Source organism: Pseudorca crassidens, chromosome 2 (genome assembly GCF_039906515.1).
Source record: "Pseudorca crassidens isolate mPseCra1 chromosome 2, mPseCra1.hap1, whole genome shotgun sequence".
In the NCBI taxonomy this organism is placed as follows: Eukaryota; Metazoa; Chordata; class Mammalia; order Artiodactyla; family Delphinidae; genus Pseudorca; species Pseudorca crassidens.
In genome coordinates, this window is record NC_090297.1 from 156,959,300 (window position 1) to 156,977,302 (window position 18,003).

The following is an 18,003-nucleotide window of genomic DNA, read 5'->3' on the forward strand; positions in this document are numbered from 1 at the left end:
AGGAGAGAATGTAAAATAAAAGTTCTAGAGCCAGTTTTTGCTTTTACTCCACATTTCATCATTACTGTTTGTTTAGTACATTAGGAATCTATTTGTAGTACCAGGTGCTCTAGGTTTTTAAATTCTTTCATGTTTCCTTGGGGGTGGGGGTGCAGACAAACTTTTCTCTTTCTCTTTAGACAGTCAGAAAAGTGCTCAGATGTCAAATATGAAGCCAAAAACCAAGTCTTCTAAATTTGGGAGCAACACTGATTTAGAAACACAGTTGGGCTTGTCAATATAAACCATGGTAGATCAAAGTGAATATAAATAAAGGAAAAAACTTGTAGTTTAAGGAGAGGATAAAAAATGGATGAAAAACTTCCTTATTTTGGAGCAAAGTTAAATGGAACTTAAAAGGGGACTGCAAACATCTGCAATGAACTTATGTCCCTTAATAAAAAGAACAGTCAAAAAAAAAAATACTCTGTTATGGCCTATATGGGAAAAGAATCTAAAAAGGAGTGGATATATGTATATGTATAACAGATTCACTTGGCTGTACACCTGAAACTAGCACAACGTTGTAAATCAACTATACTCCAAAAAAACCTAAAATTTAAAAAAGAACAGTCAACATTTATTGTGCATGTATTATATGACAGATATGAAAGGTACTTGTATTAACATATTTAGTCCTTACAGAAACCTTTCAAGTAGGACATAATAACTGTCTTCATTATATAGCTGAAGAAAATGTGGTATAGTAAAACTGAGAAACTTGCCCAAAATTGCAATTCTCCTAAGTAATACAGCCAAATTCAAACCCAGGAAATTTGGCTCCTACAGTCCATGTTCTTATTCCTATAATATGAAAGGAAGGAAAGGAAAGAGGGTGAAGGAATATTGCTCAGTCACAAAAGCAATTTAAAAAGCTTTTCCTCTAGTGTCATTGTTATCTATCACCAATACCCTTGGGGGACAATCTAATGACACCCTTAGAGCTTGGGTTTTGACATTTAATAGAATCCTCCATGAAAGGAACCATGGCTCATTAGAGAGTAGACAGTATCATGTCCCAGAGCCAGAAAATTCAAAATGGGACTAAACAGCTTCTTGCTGCCAGAATGCAAGGCTGCTCTCAGAGATATCTGGAATAATGTCCAAAAGACATTGCACATGTACAAAAGACAGCTCCTACTAGCCAAGAATAAAAATTGGGGCATTAAAAGGGAAAACAATGATTAAAGTCTATTGGAACAAGTTGTATCTGTTAAGATAGCTCTAAGGTCATGACACTAAATGAGAAAGTACAAAATACTAGGAGGTGATTGTCAGTGCCTAAAGAGGTCTCACAATACTATCTTCTGGAAATGTTGTATATTGATGATACAAATGATATATGTCCTATACTGGAGCTGCAACTGAGTTATTAATAGAAATATAGATATAGCTATGGATATAGTGTATTATTTTAAGTAAGTAAATAATGGATCAGAGGAAGAAATTCAGAAGATGTGAAAAACATAAAATAGAGAAGCCAGCTTTGTAATAGAGAAATTGTAAAATTTAGAAAATATACATAAAGTGTGTGTGTGAAGGGATGCCCTATTACGGCCCTTACTATACTTTCTGTAGCCAAACCTTGGTGGTCTAGGCCACCCCTTATTAGAGAACCACTGTGGTAACTTATACATTAATTACCCAGCCTAAAATATTACACGTGTTACATTTTAAACAGACCCAAGTCCATTCACATTAGGGTGAAAGGAAATTACTGGGTTCAGGAATAGTGGGGATTATATACATAGACCGAGTTGGTCCATCCCCTTCATGCTTCAGACCAAATGGGCACAGGCTAAAATGGATAGGCAGATTTCTGGGCAAGAGTGGGCCCAACCAGGGCAGTAGTCACCCAGACACAGAACTGATTTAGAAGGATGACAGGCAAGTGGGAGGAAGTCCAGGAGCAAGGACTGCTGTAATTATCTGGATAGAATAGGTGGCAAGCGTCCATCAATATGTTTAGAAGTCAATGACAGCCCACCCAAAATTTTATGTTTACTCAGCTTGTTTAATGAGGGTTTACAGAAGTTAGTTACCATGTTATGGGAATTGGGCCTGAGATGGAAGAGAAGCAGGGTGCAAACTCGTTCTGTGTGAATTTATCCAGGAGGTGTGGTAAAGAAAAGTCCCTTTTCTAGTAAGTGTCTAATGATCTCTCTAATAAGTGGGCCAGTAACAATCCAAAACAACTGACGTAGGATTTCTCCAGGAGAGGAGAGACAGGTGTAGCTGTAAAATGAAAAATGGAGGCCTGTCATCTGAATGGGTGAACGTCCCAAGGTAAGCAGGTGTTCTGTGTGGGAGCAGCAGTGAGAGGTAAGCTCCAGCATCTCTACTGGCCCCTGAGGATGTGACACGTGGGCAACTTCACAGTGCATGGTTGCCTCTTGCAGGAATGGTGTAAAATAATAATTAGGGGCACTAGTGAATCATAAAATAGCCAAAACACAGGATGTATACAACCTAAACTGGCAGTTGAAGCCATTCTTGACTCTCCAGTGTTGCCCCAGAGGCCAATGAAATATAATTTCTTAGTGAAAACTAGAAATTTTGCCTTTTACTCCTTCAGGTAATCAAGAGACGTGGAGGTTTATATTTATAAAGACTGAATCAGCAATTAAAAACACACTGGGAAATGATGGAAAGTACCCATAAATTCAGTACAGAGAGACAGAGAAATTGGTCAAAGTCACTTACTGAGGTCAAAAAATCTTGCTTCTGGGCATAACAACCGAGGTTGGTTGAAACGCACTTTGGAAGATAAGTTTAGAGCAGTTATTTTATTGATTTGTATGGAAAACTATAATCAAGGGTATCATTATTCTACTAATAGAGTATTATCGAAGCTAAGTAATAAAAAGAGGAAGAGAAATAAAATAAGAAGTCAGGAAAAAATAAATCACAAATAGGACATTATTTATAAGGAGATACATTGTTTTAGAAAGACATGTAAAAGTTGGGAAAACACTGAGTGGGCAGTATGATTTGGAGTGGTAATCTTTCAGAGGACAGAAAGGTATCTAGGCTAGTTAGTAGAGACAAAATGAATTAAAGTAATATATTTAGAAAAGAGTACACTGGATGAGGAGACCTTGGAAAGAGACTGTCAAAACAGTGCGAAGCCACGAACAGACTGCACAATGTCTTGTACTCTTTCAACTTTCAGGAGTGAGGAGAGGTACAAACACAGAAGGAGCTTAATTACAAGGTAGTTAGATCTCAGCAAAGGTTGCACCGAGCAAGCAGCACTTGCTCAGCAAGGAGAAGAACATAAAGAGAAAACTCTGTGAGTGAAGTAAATGGTAATTAGAAGCTGAGCACCATGTGACCTCCTCAGTGCCACCCTGAGGGTAGATAGAGTCTAGAAAGGTTATGATGGGAAAAGGTCATGAGAGGAGGACTGCAACTTTGTACAGAAGGAGTAAGTTGAGACTGGCATGCTAGAGCTTCTGCAGATTGGCAGTTTTGCCTTCTGGTCTATGTCAGCTCCAGCGTACTCAGTGGGTGCATCTCCAAATGACGTCACTTATTTTACTGGGGGCATTCCTGCCTGGAGGAACCTAGGACTGAAGAACATGGAACTCACTCTCTGCAGGCTGCTGGGGGGTTGGAGCAATGGTTGAGGCTGCCCTGTGGGCAAGGATGGGTGGAACTAGGAGTCAACCAGTTTAAGAACTGGCAGCATGGTTGAGACACAAGATCCAAGGAGGCAAGTAAGACTACATCATGCTTCAGGAAGTATCACAGACACACTGGTCATGGTCTAGCAAATGGATAAAAAGAAAATTAAAACAGAAGGAGCTGATAGTATAGGAGGAGGTTTAGGGAAGTGGGAGACTGAATATGCAAATCAGTAATGGCCAGTCCATATATATATTTGTGTGTGTATGTGTGTGTGTATATATATATATATATATATATATATATATATATATATATATATATATATATATATATACAGTAGAACTCTGAGTCACAACCTGCAGCAACCTGCCCAGGAAACCAACTTCTTGTCTCTAATAACCAGCCCAGCCTGCTATATGGCAGACTTGTAGGAAGTAGGACTGCTATCTCTAGTAATAATCCAGGAGGCTAAACAATAACTTCTGAAACCAAAATGGCCAGAACTTAATAACTGCTAGCCTCCCTAACTTTTGTCCCTACTTCCAATTTAGGACCAACCAGAGAAAGCCAAGTATGTACCCCTAACCCATCATGCAGGATGCCTTCATCTAGTTAGCCCACCTCCAGCTCCCCCAGACCAACAGCCTCCAGTTAGGCCACACCACTATGAAGCTTGCCCCCTCCTCTGCCTGCCTCTGAGTCTCTGCTAAAGCACAAATGACTGAGGCGAACTGACTCGCCATAGCAAGCTCTGAATAAATAGCATCTGTTTTCATGTTTACTTCGCTCATTCTCATATGTTTGTCCTCTTTGTTTACCTCCACAGAACCAAAGATAACTAAAATCAAGATAAAGAGTAGATTCAGGATAAGTGCCAAAGTGGGGGGAATAGGAAGCTAGCTGTGAAGAGAGAAGGGGGATTCTGCACTCTTAGGAACGGACAGGGAGAGGGCTGACATTTATATATTGCTTGTTATGAGCTTCCTGCAGCTTGGTTATGGGTTTATACAACTTACTGAAGCCTCATAAAACCCTGTGAGAGAGATTTTTTTTTAATCTACCACTTTTAAGGGAAATAAAACTAAAATAGTTTTCATAACTTATCAGGAGTGGAGCGGCGTCCAAGGCCAGGTTTCCTCTTTCCACTCTGTCAGGCCACTCCCCCAAACCTCCTCTGACTTTCCCACTGCACTTCTGACCACAGAAAATCACTATGTTTGTCTCATGAACTATGGTGTAACTCCTTGTTCAGTCCTTTGTTGTTCTGCAAAAAGGTGATGAATGACATAATTATGTTAATATCTTGCCCAAGTTTACAGAGTCAGTAAGTGGTAGAATATAGATTTGAATCCAGATCTTTCAAATTTCAAAGTCCATGGTCTTTCACTACATTAGGCTACCTGGGAGGTGCAGTAGTTTGCTAGCAGGTGCAAAGGCAAAGTGGACATTAAAGTTATTGACCTGAGGTGGTTAAAAACAGTAAGGTTAGGGTACTGGAAGTAAATTTTACAGTTACTAAGGACAGTGGCAAGGGATGGGACTGGTGGCTGGAAGATCTATTAGCCAGGCACAAAGGAAGGAGAGAGAGAGTCCTGGTAGAAGGTAACGTTGCCTATGGTGATAAGGAGACAGTGGCTGATGTAAGAAAAGTTCATCAAATTAAAATGAGAATGACTGAGGGAAGATGGTGGGGCAATGGACTGTTCCACTGGAGACTGGGACTGGATTGGGGTGTAAGGAATTGCAGTTGCCCTGCCTCCACCCTGTGCTTTGGATAGAGGAGAAAAAGCAGAAGCTTCTCAGGATGTTAGGAGGAAGGCAGACGCCACCCGGGCAGATATACAAAAGTGCCTATTACAAGGCTGAGAATGTAGGAGAACAGAAATGCAAGACATAGGGGAAGAGACTGTAGAAGAGAGGAAGATCTGGAGGGGCTGCAAGTTCTGGAAAAGACAGTTGCACGTAGGGGTGCAACAAAGTAATCAGGATAGTGATTCCAACTACTCAGGGGAAAGGAAGCAGGAGCATAGTTGGTAATTGGGAGAATATGTTCTAGATGGAGGGAGAAACAATGTTGGGTCATCAGGATTTAGTTATTGTCTGAGATAGAAGAAATAACCAGACCGATATTCCAGTTGTATGAGTTAAAAAATCAAAATTAGATTAAATTATAGCTTCCCCCAAATGAAAAGAGGCATAATTCGAAGGCCTCCAACTTTTTTGTTGAAAACTACCAATATCTGGCAATGTTTGCTAAAAGGCCCTGGGTATTTTGTCTTCAGGAAGTCATCATAGTTTGACCTTTACAAAATTACTTTCTAGGTTCTGGGGTTTGCCATGTAAAGTACTCAGCAGTCTTCATTACAGGTGACGTGAGAGAGAGGGGTAGAGGCATTCCACTGAGGAAGTATGAGTCACTGGACCCTTGCCCACAGAATGTTTATATTTGTCATGTAACAGGATTAGCACAAGGTATTGATGAAGATGGAGTGATCAGGAGGCAGATGATGATGACCTGCTGTTTTTCTACTGCTTTCCTTATAATCCCAATATAATTTTTCTCCCAAATTCAGTCTGGGAAACAAACATATTTAGGAACACCTATCTAACATGAAGGAAAAAATCTAAAATGTATACTGATTTCTCTCTTGTATCCTTTGTTCTGTATAATACTGTTGCCTGGTAATTAAACTATAATGTATCATGGGTTAAACCTCCCAAAATTTCAATTGCCTTTTCCAGATTTTTTTTTTCTTCAGACATTGAACCCTCAAGGCAAAATATCCAGGATAAAAACTCACACATACATTAGGAGGCTGTGGTTGATCTTTGAAGCTAGAAAAGAGGGGCACTTTGACTAATGCTTTCCAAAGGGAAAAATAACATTTAAAATTCATTATAAGCTCTAAGTTATAATAACCATTGTAATTTTATGGCCTCACTTCGGCTTTACAGCAACATGTACATAAAAATAAGCCTCTTACTTCTCTGTCCCCCTTGGTACTTTTCTACATTCTCCTACCAACCTCAAAAAATAAAGTAGGGCTCAGGGAAGAGTTGGATGAGGAGATTTATGTGGATAAAACCATGCTGTGACTGCTGTGCAGTCAGAAGTGACCCTAGGGAAATGTTATTTAATGTACTTGAAGAGAAAAAATACAGAAATATAATGGTAAAGTTGTTGTAATTTCTGGATTAAAAATAAATTTTGTGCTAAATTGGGACGGATTGAGGAGACCTGTGTCTTCTCATAGACATGCTTATTTATTTAATCCCTAATTTTAAGTGGGAATTTTTCCTGAGATGTGTGTTTAACTTCTAATTGAAATAACAACTAGCATGGTGTCCTTTGTCCATTGGGGCCTTCATTTTTGCCAAGCTCATTATGGAACAAATCAAAACCTCATACACAGTGGTGTCCAGGAGGCAGATTGTTACAAAATTTCATTTTGTCAACCACTCCTTTGTATAGAATATGCCCTAACTGTAAAGTGAATTAAATCATTACTCATTTTTATTCCCTTGGTCTAAATAAAAGTAAGAGCATCAGTGGACAGTGAGTCATGTCTCAGTTTAACCCAGTGGGAAGTTGGGTGACCATGTGTGTTTATGATATTTTTCTCTCCACTCTCCAGGACCCTCTTTAACTTTCTCACCCACTCCCTAAAAGAGAATTTTTAAATTTTTGTTTGTTACCTCTTACCGACATTTATTTTGACAATTTTTTTCTGAGAGCCCATCCTCATCCTCTCCCATGATGTCCACGGCTGAAAATATCAATGCAACGAGAATGGCAAAGCAGCACACCAGTGCAAAGATGACGATGCACTTCTGTTGGGACTGCAAGAGAGAAAGAAGAAAAAGAAAAGTAAGTAAAGCACCTTTTGCTTAGGAAACTCAAGATGTGGCAGCTTTTCAAAGTTCTAGGCAAAACCCTTTGGGGGGGCTTCCCTGGTGGCGCAGTGGTTGAGAATCTGCCTGCCAATGCAGGGGACGCAGGTTCGAGCCCCGGTCTGGGAAGATCCCACATGCCGCGGAGCAACTAAGCCCGTGCGCCACAGCTACTGAGCCTGCGCGTCTGGAGCCTGTGCTCCGCAACAAGAGAAGTTCGCGACAGTGAGAGGCCCGCGCACCGCGATGAAGAGTGGCCCCCGCTCTCTGCAACTAGAGAAAGCCCACACACAGAAACGAAGACCCAACACAGCAAAAATAAATAAATAAATTTATAAAAAAAAAAAAAAAAAAACCCTTTGGGGAATAATTAGTTTTGTCACTGCCAGAGAAGGGCCGCTCTCTGGGTGAAATGCCTAAGACCTTTATGCTTATTCCTCAACATAGCTTTCAAATCCCTGCCAAATATGTTAGAATCTATTAAATAATTTAGGTGCTGCATCAAGATTTCCAAACGAATTTGCTCTTCTTTCTAATCAAAAGTAGTCCAGAAAAGATCACTACAAGACCCATTATTGCAAATTAAAAATGAAACACAGGGTGGCTCAATAATTATTCTCTGTCCCCTGTTATTACCACCATTTTCCAAACTCTATGCAAACTGCATTCAAATTCTGTATCTTCTTGCTTTTCCCATCTCATCTTGCTCTAAGATATTTATGGCATGATGACTTCAGGAAAGATGTCCTTGTGGTCAGTATGAATTCTGCACTTTGATCAGAAAATTAAATCTATCAGATCCCAGCATCATGGGTCATTAGGCAACATCATTCATTTCAAAACACTGAATAAAATCTTAACCAACATTCACACTCTTGATATGGTTTTCACTTAGAAACACAAGCTCAAGTTCCAGGTGGTCAAAGAAAATCACATCCTTATCTTTAGGCCCAAGTGTTGGAATTCAAGACATCCCTATCTCCAGGGGTTCACGGTCAAAGGTGGCGTAAGATAAGGCCATGTTAACTAGGCAAAGCCATGACCACTGGGACAAATAATTTTGCCTGTTTTCAATTTATTAGGTAAATCTGGATGGGGAGGAGAGAAGAAAGAAGAATTTTTAAGTCTTTGTGCAGCTTCTAGGAACTATTTTCAGAAAGGGTAAGGGTGACCTTTGACCAGGCAGCCAGAAGCACTTTCTTAGTGATAGGATACATACATACACAGACATGCGTGCACATGTGCGCGCGTGCACGCGCGCACACACACACACACACACACACACACATTTCAGAGCTTTGTTAAAACCATCTGGCTTTGTCTCCTCCTACCACCCTCCTGCCCTTCATCCCTGTAGCCACGTAGTCTCCAAAGAATCAAGGAACCTCCTAAAGTCCAGTTTGTCCAGGGGCAGCCTCAGGTTACAGATTACAGAGAAAGACGTAGTCAGGAAATAATGTCTGTGACCAGGCACTACAGATCAAATGGTTGTTTCCTTTTAGTGTTTTCTCATCCTCCCTCAGGTCTTCTCTCATAGTAGAACCTATTCCAAGTCCATTCTTGCCTGTCATTATGCTCTTCTCCGACTGGCACACTCAGAGAGAAAGTGGGGGAAAGCCCAAGGAAGATACACCATTGTTCTTTAACCCTAGGCTCTGGGTTTCTCTAAGGCATGGATTGTTTTATTCTTTCCATCCACATGCAACGAGCAAAGAGCCTAACAAACAGAAGGTGCTCAAGAGATAGTTATTGTATAAACAAATACAGAGTGAATGAATGAAATTTAAATCACAATGAATATTTCTCAGGATGGAGAGCAACTAGAGGTATTTCTCTCAGTGACCTTCCTGAAAATGGGTTTATTTCCACATTTTGGTGACTGTAAATCTTATAGCTCATTCTTTTTCACTCTTTGTGGGAGCTAGAGGCAATTCATGGGCCATGCTTACCAACTCTGTAAAACTCTGCAGAATAGGTTTACTTGGCATTCATCCCCAATTCTTCACTAATTTTATCTAATTTTATCTTTAAGAAGAAGCACAGTAAACTAGTTGAAGGCTCAGACTTTGGAAAAAGATTGCCTGGACTCTGCCACTTACTGGTTGTATGCATTTGGGCAAGTTATTTGGTCTTTATGCTTTAGATTCCTTGTCTGTAAAATGGGCATCATAATAATAATAACAACTACCTTTATGGGGCTGTTACTAAAACTTAAATTAAATGAGATACTTTATGTAAAGTACTTAGAACAGTACCTGAAAAATAGCACTAAATGAGTGTTTGCTGTTGTTAGTATATTGTAGTATATGCACCTCTGTAAGCTGTCTCAAATATTTTGGGGAAACAAGGTAAAAATATGAATAAACAAAAAACATACAACAAAAAATGCAATTATGTGTAAGAGAGAGGCTGAGAGACAGAGAGAACGAGAGGAAGAAATAAGACAAAAAGAGAGAAAAGAAATGTGAGACGGAAGTTTTCTAGGATAAAATTCAGAAATTGTTCTATATCAGTCTCAGAATCCAAAACTCTAAAGCAGCATTTCTCAAACTTAAGCATGCATCTAAATCACCTGGTCTGGGATGGGGCCCAAAAGTGTGCATTTATAACAAGTTCCCAGGATATGTTGATGCTCCTGGTCCAGGTGCCACACTTGGACGTATCAAAGTGTCATCTCTACTAAACGCTACTTAATACATGTTCATCCTTCAAATTCACCTGCCCGTAGTAGTTTATTTTCAAACATTAAAGGGATCATGATAAATACACTCTATTAATCTAAATGTAAATCTTGTGATTTATTTTCTTTGTAGGGGCTTAAACAATTATTTAAACAAAAAATTTTTAAATTTTGGAATAAATTGTCTTCTGCCCTTTACTTTTTATTTATTTAATGATACTCATTACTTGTACGATCAGAAAATGTCTGCTATTAACTATTTTGAGAAAGTATATAGTATGAAAAAGAAAATAAATCACCCAGATTCCCACTCAGACATAATTGCCATTAACATTTTCTTCTGGTTCTTTCCTGTACTACATCTACCTATATAACAATCTGATAATATTTATAGCATGCTATATATAGCTTTACATTCTACTTTTTGCACGTAATCATGTTTTAATATATTAAATATTCTTTTAAAGCATAGTTTTAAATTGTTGTATAGTATCTCATTGCATGAAAAATCATTGTCTCCCTTACTCACAAAACTTTCCTTCAAAGCCACTCATTTTACAACAGAAAAAAAAAGATTAAACATTTTCCCCATTTTATCCATTTCTCTATATAAATTATAAATAGAAACAAACAAAAAGCTTTTAGAGAGATTTGAAATAATGTAATGATATTCACATTAATCCAGTCCAGAAAAGCCTCTAACCTAGGACAATATAATTAAATATTTTCTCAGAAAGAATCCTAGAGAGAGCAGCATGAATATACCACGTCAGATACATAGTGGGTACTCAATGAATGAATCCTACTGAAGTTAATACTAAATGCTTCCTCTATAACAACATTGATTCCTTTCCCTCTATTCTGATTTTTATGATAAAACAGTAAATAAGAATTCTAGTTAATATGTGTGCTATTGAAGTACTTTGATGTAATAACCCTCACAAATTTCTATTCACTTCTATTGATTCAATTCTATATTATCAACTTTTATTAAAATGAACAATTGAACTATTTTCATTTTATTTTCATTTATTATTTTCATTTTAGTTTGTCAAATAAGAGAAATTCAGACTCTGATATTCATTTTCAAACGTCTCCTTGAAACAATGTACTATAACAATAAGAGATCATACCACTAATTTCTTTAGTCTCATTTATTTTCCAACTCATCAAAAGTGAAAGATTCTGTTCAAATGACAGCATAGGAGTCTTGTAAATGAGACCAAACTCCAGGTTACTAAGAGATTTATTCATTTTCAAATCCTTAACAGATCATTTCAGATCATTCAGGAATTGATTTGAAACACACTTTTTTGTTTGTATTGAATTGAATCAAGGGAAGCAAAGTTTTAAAGAGAATCCATAAACATGATTACAACCTAAACTTCACTGATGACTCAACCTATTAAAAGAAAACAATATTTGAAATGCTATTATTAGTGACAATCAGTTCTTTTCACTGTACTTTACACTGAAGCTATTTTGAAAAGACTTATTTGCTTGGTTAAGAAATAAATCTAACTATGCTAACTTTGAAAATATTTGAATACCATATCCTTATCAAATACATTTTATCTCAATACAGAAAAGAGGTGTATAACCTCTAAATGAGAAAAGAATATTAAATTTTAAAATTAGAAGTATTATGTTTCCAACTTGGGGCTTATATACCATTTGACAAGCTCTTAAAATGAATTTTTACCTAGAGGCAAAATGTAAATAAGCAAAAATTAACCATAAATTAAAATTATTCATATTATTTTTCATTCATTTACCATGACTAGTTTTTTTTGAACAAGATCATGGCAAAGTTTTAAAAATAACCACTTTTATGTATGTAGATTTTAATGCCCACAAAGCTGGAAGTTCCGGTACAATTATTCTCCATGTGAAAGATGTGCAAACTAAGTCAAAGATGTTTAGTTACCGAGCTGTCCAAGGTGACCCAACCAGTTGGTTGGAGACAGTCCAGGGATTTAATTTAGGTCTCAAAACCTCAAGTCTCTAGATCTGTTTTCTAGATCCAAATTTTTCTTTTTTTTTCTTTTCTTGACTTCATTTTCTACTTAGCTATGGTTATTTTATTATTATTGTTAGTTTTTGGTTCACAAATTCTCATGGTGGTCCATTAGTGTAGAAATGAAGATTGGACATTTGACTCTAAGCTGTGGACACAAGGCATTCCTGAGTCTGTAGGACTTTCCTATGATTCTAGATGTGTTCCTATCCTGAGTGCCTAGATATGTGCCCAGAAAACAGGATACTCAGAAGATCCAAAGTAATCTTAGCTAATGACTTATCAACTCCTAAGTAATGGCCATACTTTGGAACAGTATCAGAAACTCTAAACTCTAAGTACTTAAGGGCTTTGCTTTGAAAATCACTTTAGAAGAATTATCACTTAACTCTCCACATATATTTTGTTGCTCCTTAGGGTTCTAGCTTAGGATTTTCTCTTTTCCCTCTGTAACCCCTTCCTGAGGTATTTTACTTCCAGGTCTGCACTGGCTATATATACCAATAACTTCCCAAAGTATATCACCAGCTCAGAGTGCCCAACTGAGTATCAGAACATACTGAATGAGCTTCCACACCATGGCACAAAAAGGGGAACACTGGAAACACTCAATCTCTCTAAGTTGAGGAGACAAAGTTGGGATTTTAGAAAGGCCAAATCAGCTAGAGTCCACAGGACAGAGTACTAACGAGAGGAGATCTTCACAGAAGGAGTTGTGGAAATCTTCAGGGTCTCCTTGTGTATAAGGAAACTACCTGAGGACTAGAAAAGAATCACTTGAAAGGAGCAGGTGGAACAATCCCTAACCCAGCATGGGTCCAGGAAGACTTGGTGTTCCCAAAAACAAGAGTGGAAAAATCTCAAGTGCACATGAAACATTCTCCAGGATAGATCATATGTTACACCAAAAAACAAGTCCTAATAAATTTAAGAAGATGGAAATCATATCACACATCTTTTCTGAGCATGATGGTATGAAATTAAAAATCACTAACAAGAAAAATGGAAAATTCAAAAATATCTGGAGATTAAAAAACACACTAGTGAATGGAAAAACAATGGGTCAATGGAGAAACCAAAAGAGAAATTAAAAAATACCTTGAGATAAATGAAAATGGAAATACAACATACCAAAGATTATGGAATGCAGCAAAAGCACTTGTAAGAGGGAAGTTCATGGCAATAAATACTTAACTCAAGAAACAAAAATACACAACCTACCTTTACACCTTGAGAAACTAGAAAAAGAACAAACGAACTTAAAGTTAGTAGAAGGAAAGAAATAACAAAGGTCAAAGCAGAAATATTGATAAATGAAATAGAGACTAAAAGGATAATAGAAAAGATCAATGAAAATAAGAGTTGGTTCTTTGAAAAGATAAACAAAATTGAGAAACCTTTAGCTATACTCACTGCGGAAAAAAAAAGAGAGAAAGTTCAAATAAATAAAATCAGAAATGAAAGAGGAGACATTACAACTAGCACCATAGAAAAACAAAGGATCGTAAGACTAACATGAACAATTATACACCAACAAATTGGACAAACTAGAAGCAATGGAAACTTGTAACACTGAATCATGAAAAACAGAAAATGTGAATAGACTAATTACTTAGTAAGGCGATTGATTACTAATCAAAAACCGCCCAACAAACAAAAGTCCAGGACCAGAAAGCTTCACTGGTAAATCATGCCAAATATTCAAAGAAGAATATGAATCCTTCTCAAACCAAAAAACAGAAGAGGAAGGAATACTTCCAAACTCATTTTACAAGGCCAGCATTACTCTAATACGAGAACCAGACAAGGATACCACAAGAAAAGAAAATTATAGGCCAATATCCCTGATGAATGTAGATTCAAAAATCCTCAACAAAACATCAGCAAACAAAATTCAACAATACATTAATGTACACACTGCTATATTTAAAATGGATAACCAACAAGGACCTACTGTATAGCACAATGTTATATTTAAAATGGATAAACAACAAGGACCTACTGTATAGCACTCTGCTCAATGTTATGTGCAGCCTGGATGGGAGGGGAGTTTGGGGGAGAATGGATACATGTTTATCTATGGATGAGTTGCTTTGCTGTGTACCTGAAACTATCACAACATTGTTAATCAACTATTCTCCAATATAAAATTAAAAGTTTAAAAACAAAACAATACATTAAAAGATCATACACCATAATTAAATGGAACTCATTCTAGGGATGCAAGGATGGTTCAACATCTGCAAGTCAATGTGATATGCCACATTGACAAAATGAAGAAAAAAATCATATGATCATCTCAATAGATGCAAAAACATCACATGACAAAATTCAACATCAATTTATAATAAAAACTCTCAACAAAGTGGATACAGAAGGAACATACCTCAAAATAATAAAGGCCATACATGACAAGCCCACAGCTAACATACTCAATGGTGAAAAGCTGAAAGCTTTTTCTCTAAGATCAGGAACAAAATAATGATGCCAATTCTAACCAATTTTATTCAACATAGTATTGAAAGTCCTAGTCAGGGCACTTAGGTGAGAAAAAAAATAGAGGCATATAAATTAGAAAGGAAAAATTGAAACTCTCACTATTTGCAGATGGCAAGATATTAGATATAGAAACTGAAGATTCCACCAAAAAAACCCTGTTAGACTTAATAAGCAAATTCAGTAAAGTTGCAGGATACAAAACTAATATACAAAAACCTATTGTGTTTCTATACACTAATAACAAACTATTAAATAGAGAAATTAAGAAAACAATCACATTTACTATTGCATCAAAAAGAATAAAATACCTAGGAATAATATTAATCAAGGAGATGATAAATCTGTAAACTGAAAACCAGAGGCATACCTCAGAGATATTGTGGGTTCAGTTCCAGACCACTGCAATAAAGTGAATATCACAATAAAGCAAATCACACAACTTTTTTTGGTTTCCCAGTGCATATTAAAGTTATGCTTACAGATAATTGTATCCTACTGAGTGTACAATAGCATAATATCTAAAAAATGTACATACCTTAACTAAAATGCTTTATTGCTAAAATTTCTAATCATCATCGGAGCTCTCCAGTAAGGTGATTGATTAGTGAGTCATAATCTTTTTGCAATAGTAACATCAAAGATCACAGATCACCATAACAAATATAATAGCAATATAAAGTTTGAAATGTTGCAAGAATTACCAAAATGTGACAAAAGGCAAGAAGTAAGTATATGTTGTTGGAAAAACAGCACTGACCAACTTGCCACAAATCTTTAATATGTAAAAAACACAATATCTGCAAAGCACAACAAAGTAAAGCACAATAAAATGAGGTATACTGTATAAGACATTAATGAAAGGAATTGAGGAAGACACAAAAAAATGGAAAGATATTCTCTGCTCATGGAATGGAAGAGTGAATATTGTTTAAAATGTCCATACCACCCAAAGCAATCTACAGATTGAATGCAATCTCTATCAAAATTGCAATGGCATTTTTCACAGAAACAGAACAAACAATCCTAAAATATGTAAGGAAACACAAAAGACCCTGAATAGTCAAAATAACCTTGAGAAAGAAGAACAAAGATGGAAGCATCATGCTCCCTGATTTCAAACTATATTACAAAGCTGTATTAATCAAAAGAGTATCTACTGACATAAAAACAGACACATAGCTCAATGGACCAGTACACAGAGTCCAGAAATAAATCCACATGTATATGGTCAATTAATACACAACAAAGGAGCCAAGAATACACAAGGGGGATAGGACAGTCTCTTCAATAAATAGTTTGGGAAAATTGGGCAGCCATATGTAAAAGAATGAAACTGGACTACTACCTTACACCATACACAAATATTAACTCAAAATGGGTTCAAGAGTTGAACATAAGACCTGAAACCACGAAATCCTTAGAAGGAAACATATGTGGTAAGCTCCTTGACATCAGTCTTGGTAATGATTTTTGGATCTGACACCAAAAACAAAGACAACAAAAGCAAAAATAAACAAGTGGGACTGCATCAAACTAAGCTTCTGGACAGGAAAGAAAACCATCAACAAAATAAAAAGGCAATCTACTGAATAGGAGAAAATATTGCAAATCATATACCTGATAAGGGGTTAATCTCCAAAATATATGTAAGAACTTATACAACACAAAAGAAAAAGCAATTTGATTAAAAAAATGAGCATAAGATCTGAAAAGACATGTTCTTAAAGAAGGCATACAGATGGCCAATAGATAAATGAAAAGATGCTCAGCATCACTAAACATCAGGGAAATGCAAGTCAAAATCATAATGGGATATCACTTCACACCTGTTAAAATGGCAATTATCAGAAAGACAGGAAATAGCAAGTGTTGCTAAGGATGTGGAAAAAAGGGAACCCTTGGGCACTGTTGATGGGAATGTAAATTGGTACAGCCACTATGAAAACAGTATGGAGATTTCTCAAAAAATTTAAAAAAAAGCCGCCATACGATCCAGCAGTTCCACTTCTGGGTATTTATCTGAAGAAAATGAAAACACTAACTCAAAAAGATATATGCAACCCCCATATTCATTGCAGCATTATTTATAACCTAAGGGTTCATCAAAAGATGAAGGGATAAAGAAAATATACATATATTTCAGCCATAAGAAAGAATGAAATTTTACCATTTCTGACAACATGAATGGACCTGGAGCACATTACGTTAAGTGAAATAAGTCAGACAGAGAAAGACAAATACTATATAATTGTACTTATATGTAGAATCCGAAACAAAACAAAACCAAGCTCATAGATACACAGAATAGACTGGTGGTTTTCAGAGTTGGGGAGCAGAGCGTGGGCAAAATGGGTGACGGAGGTCAGAAGGTACAAACATCCAGTTACAAAATAAGTAAGCCATGGGGATGTAATGTACAGCATGGTGACTACAGTTAATAATACTGTACTGCATATTTTTTTTTTTGCGGTACGCGGGCCTCTCACTGCTGTGGTCTCTCCCGTTGCGGAGCACAGGCTACGGACGTGCAGGCTCAGCGGCCATGGCTCACAGGCCCAGCCGCTCCGCGGCATGTAGGATCTTCCCGGACTGGGGCACGAACCCGTGTCCCCTGCATCGGCAGGCGGACTCTCAACCACTGCGCCACCAGGGAAGGCCTGTACTGCATATTTTTAAATTGCTAAGAGAGTAGATCTTAAAAGTCCTCATCATAAGAAAGAAAAATTTGTAACTATGTATGGTGTCAGGTACTAAGCAGATTTACCTTGGTGATCATTTTGTAATATATACAAATACTGCATCATTATGTTGTATACCTGAAAATAATATAATATTATATGTCAATTAAACATATAAAAATATTTTAAAGATAATATTTCATGATAAGATGAAAATGCACATTTCATCCACTAGTAATAAACTCAAAGTTTATAATCTATATTTTATAATATATGCTTGGAAATATGACAAAACTCAGGCACAACAAGCCATATCCAAATATCAATTAATTTTCTAAATCAGTTTTTGCTCACTGAATTATATTAAAGTATATGAGAAAAAATCCAGTCATTTCTTTAAAATTTACTATGTATGAGGAACTAACTGAACAGCTAAACATATTATCTCATTTATGTTCACAATTCAATGATAAAAAATTAAAGTACTGAGGTTACTTGGAGAGCCAGAATTGAGATCTAGGTATTCTAATTCCAGACCATGCTCTTTTAACTACTATGGTATACAGCTT

The 18,003-nt window shown here is 36.8% G+C and overlaps 1 protein-coding gene across 1 annotated transcript in view; it reads right to left on the bottom strand.

Annotated features, from left to right (window-relative positions):
* The window catches only part of PLD5 (phospholipase D family member 5), a 491,284-nt gene that overhangs the window by 270,056 nt on the left and 203,225 nt on the right, over window positions 1-18,003 (bottom strand). Inside the window, exon 2 of the mRNA XM_067729472.1 lies at window positions 7,373-7,509. Within this exon, the coding sequence (XP_067585573.1) occupies window positions 7,373-7,509 (137 nt within the window). The remainder of the gene's footprint in view (window positions 1-7,372; window positions 7,510-18,003) is intronic.